Source organism: Primulina eburnea, chromosome 11, assembly GCF_022965805.1.
Source record: "Primulina eburnea isolate SZY01 chromosome 11, ASM2296580v1, whole genome shotgun sequence".
Lineage (NCBI taxonomy): Eukaryota > Viridiplantae > Streptophyta > Magnoliopsida > Lamiales > Gesneriaceae > Primulina > Primulina eburnea.
Window position 1 is genome coordinate 23,591,620 of NC_133111.1, and position 3,756 is coordinate 23,595,375.

General features: G+C 37.8%; 1 protein-coding gene across 1 annotated transcript; it reads left to right on the forward strand.

The window, feature by feature from the left end:
- Window positions 1-2,619: 2,619 nt before the first annotated feature.
- On the forward strand, window positions 2,620-3,168 carry LOC140805465 (uncharacterized). Its single transcript, XM_073161735.1, has one exon. It carries the CDS (start codon window positions 2,620-2,622, stop codon window positions 3,166-3,168), a length of 549 nt encoding a protein of 182 aa, XP_073017836.1.
- The last annotated feature ends 588 nt before the right edge of the window (window positions 3,169-3,756 follow it).

Genomic DNA, 3,756 nt, shown 5'->3' on the forward strand with positions numbered 1-3,756 from the left:
AGGATTTGTACTGTGCAAGATTTACACATCCGAAATGGAAACCGAGTTGAGATTATTGTTCCTTACACAAGAGCTATCTAAGGATGTAAGTATTATTCATTTGCAGCATGTTTCGAAATATATGTGTTGGAGAAATTATGATTGTGTTGAAAAGATGTGTTCTTGACATGTTGAGTTTGATATATTCGTTACCGGTTTGATTTTCGGATACCGTACGTGGTTATCTCGAAATTCCAGCATGTATATTGAATTGGTTGGGAAGAATTGAGCATGTTACATTGGGTTTTGATGAGAGATTATTATTGTTTGAGTTAGCGGTATCGCGAGACTACGCCGTTATGCCGTCAAGTTATATCAAAACCGAGTATTGATTTGTATATGAGTTGCTTGAATTGTATATTGATAGAATGTATGTCTACATTGCCTTTCAGAGTTATTATTGTCAGACTAGACATTTCGATTTCAAGATCTCGACAGACATTGTGCGGCGAAAGGTATAATTCATGTGGTCACGGGATTGCACAACTCGATTCAGATTTGATACGAGTTTCCCTAAATCACATACTAGATTGTTATTACATTTCATTATGTAATGCCTTGTTTATTGATTTATATTCGAGTCCTGAGATAGGAGATATTGGCAGATTGGCCAAAACTAGACGTTTCGGTGTATCGACGCATAGGAGTAGATTTGCTCTATGTGTAGACCCTCGATACAGAGTTGACCGAAGTCTAGGAATAAGACGTACCGTCGTCCCGATTGGTTGAGTAGGTGACAGACCGTCTTATTCACACCGGGATCCCTAGATTAGAAAAGAGTCGAGTCAAGAGTTAAATGTTGAATACAGATTTGTATTCTTCGACATGTTTAGATTTGCATTCATGTTAATTGATATATGCTATGCTTTGGTACATGATTTATGACATTGCATGCATCCATGTTTTATACTGGGATATGTTTCTCACCGGAGTTATCCGGCTGTTGTCGTGTCTGTATGTGTGCATGGCAACAGGTGGGGCAGGATCTGGGTCTCGAGCTAGATGAGAGATTGATGATAGCGTGGAGATCTCGGGCGTTGAAGATTTGTAGTGTTTCCTACTAGACTTGTATCACTTATGTTGTAGTTGGTATATAAACACTGGTGTATGGTGGTACTAGACAGACATGTATGTACATTATGTTGTTTATTTCAGTTACAGATATGATATGCTTTAGTTATACATTTGAATTAATATTAAAAGCAAATTTTTGACCCACATTTTTGAGCAAAGATCCAATTAAATCCCAAAAGAATTGAGTTAGAGCCAGGGTCCCCACAATATCTCAAGTCAGCCTAGATATCTGCCTTCTTTCTAACCTTGATAGTGTTGACAAAAAGGGGAAGAAGAGCAATCAGATAAGTAAAAGAAAAGACCTAGTCAGTCAACTGATCAAGGACCTGCTGACAAAAGAGCTAAGAAGTGAAGAGCAGTCATTTCAGTTAGGTCTTATTGTATTTGTATGAATCTTTATATTGAAGATTATTTTATCTACAATGAGGATTCTCAGTTCTTGAATTCTATGTTTTGTCAAACACCAAAATGGGAGAAATTTTTAGAATCAACGTTTCGTATTTGACAAATAAACTTTTTGAAGGCTGCGTAACTTATCGACTCAACTGAATTAACTCGAACTGAAACTACCTAAACTGATAATTAATGAGTTAAATAATCGAAGGCAATAGAACTGATCTAAGCAAACTAAATCTGTAAAGATAACTGAACTATCATTTGGAACTGATCAGTCATACAGTCAGTTCAACTGATCGGTTATAAAGTCAATTGATAATCATTTTGACACGTCATCAATTAAAGAGCATCTACCAACCGACAAATTGTATGCAGCAGACTGCAACTATCAAAAGGAGCGCCGTATAGAATACTGCCACAATGTAATATTATCAAAAGAATTCCGACATATTCAGAAAGGAAAAATAAACGGATAAGTATTAATTAATGTATTCCATGTAACCGTTGGAAGCAAAGCCTATAAATAGCTGAGAAGTTCAGCTGAGAGAAGAACTTTGGACAATTATTTTGATTGACATTCGAATTCAGATATACATGTTCATTTAAGATATTCATACAGAAAAGATCACACTTCACAGAAACTTTTATTGCTTTAAGGCTATCATCTGAGCTAAAGTACTAGTACCCTACACTGTTGTATTCGATCTTCTAATATCAGTTGTATAATGATAAATTGTAAAGGAAACTAAGAGTTTCAGTTTGACAGTGTTTAAGACCAAACTGAAGTGGGTTATTACAACTTTGTATTTAATCAATGTCTTAAGTAAAAAACTTATCATTGCGATAGAAGGGGTAAGAGCATTTGAAGCCTTTGAACATCCATAAATCTTTGTGTTCGTTGTTTCACTTATTCATTGAGTATTCAATCTATCAGTTGGTTTATTTCTGCACTTGAAATAGTTAACTAACTGATATCGATAACAAGATCATTGGAATCAGTTTGTCACTAAACTGATTCACCATTGTCAAAAAAATACAAAATCTCAAGGTGTTTATTCACCCCAACAATTAGACCCTTCAAACTGATCCTAACATCGTGTGCTTGCCGGTATGGCTCGAATACTGGAACAACATGTTGGGAATGCTACGAGGGTCCGACCAGAGGCGGTTTATGAGCGATTTAGGAGGATGGATCCCAAGGATTTTTTTGGTACTACTAATCCATTCGTGGCTAAGGGATGGATTAGGTCTTTGGAGGTAATCTTTAGGTATATGGATATGCCGGACGCTGACCGGGTTCGTTGTACCAGTTATTTGCTAAAGGGCGATGCATCCTTATGGTGGGAAGGAGCGGAGCGAGGAGTAAATCTGGAAACTTTGCCTTGGGATGACTTCAAGAGGATATTCTATGATAAGTATTTCACTGCCGATGTCCATTCGAGGTTGAAGAGAGAGTTTATGAGTCTCCGTCAGATGGATTCGTCTGTTGCTGAGTATGTTCAGAAGTTTGATTGGGGCTATCACTTTATGCCCCTTATTGCAAATGATATTGCAGAAAACTCACGAAATTTCTTGGATTGTTTGAGGCTGAAGATCCGTCGAGATGTGATGCTGACTAACCCTATTGACTACACTATCGTTGTTGCTAAGGCCTTTTGATCCGAGCAGTCTCTGAAGGACATTGACTGGGAGATGCAACGCAAGAGGAACTATGCTCAGAAATCAAGTTAGCAGAAAAAGAAGCCATTTACGAGACCACAGAAGAGGCTAGGACAGCAGAAACCACAAGGGCAGCCACAGAAAAAGTCGTCCCAAATACTGATAAGAAGCTGTTCTACAAGGACTGCGATCGCCATTAATACGGAAAATGCATATGGGGAACCTACAAGTGCTTTAGGTGAGGAGGAATGGGGCATAAGACTGATTATTTCCCAAAGCATAAGAAGCCCGTGTCTGGAAGGGCTTATGTGATGCATGTTGAGCAAGCGGAGCCAGACACTACGCTTATTACAGTTACTCCGACTATTTAAGCATTTTATATTATTTTTCAATTCTGGCTCAACAGAAATCTGAGATAAACAGACAACATTAAATTGGATTTGAAAATCCAACCCAGAAGTGCAAATATCCTCTCGTAACTTAGAGACACGAATCGTGGATAAATTAACATCAACAGCCTTACGACTCAAAGCATCGGCAATGACATTCACTTTTCACGGATGATACTGGATCTCACAATCTTAATCT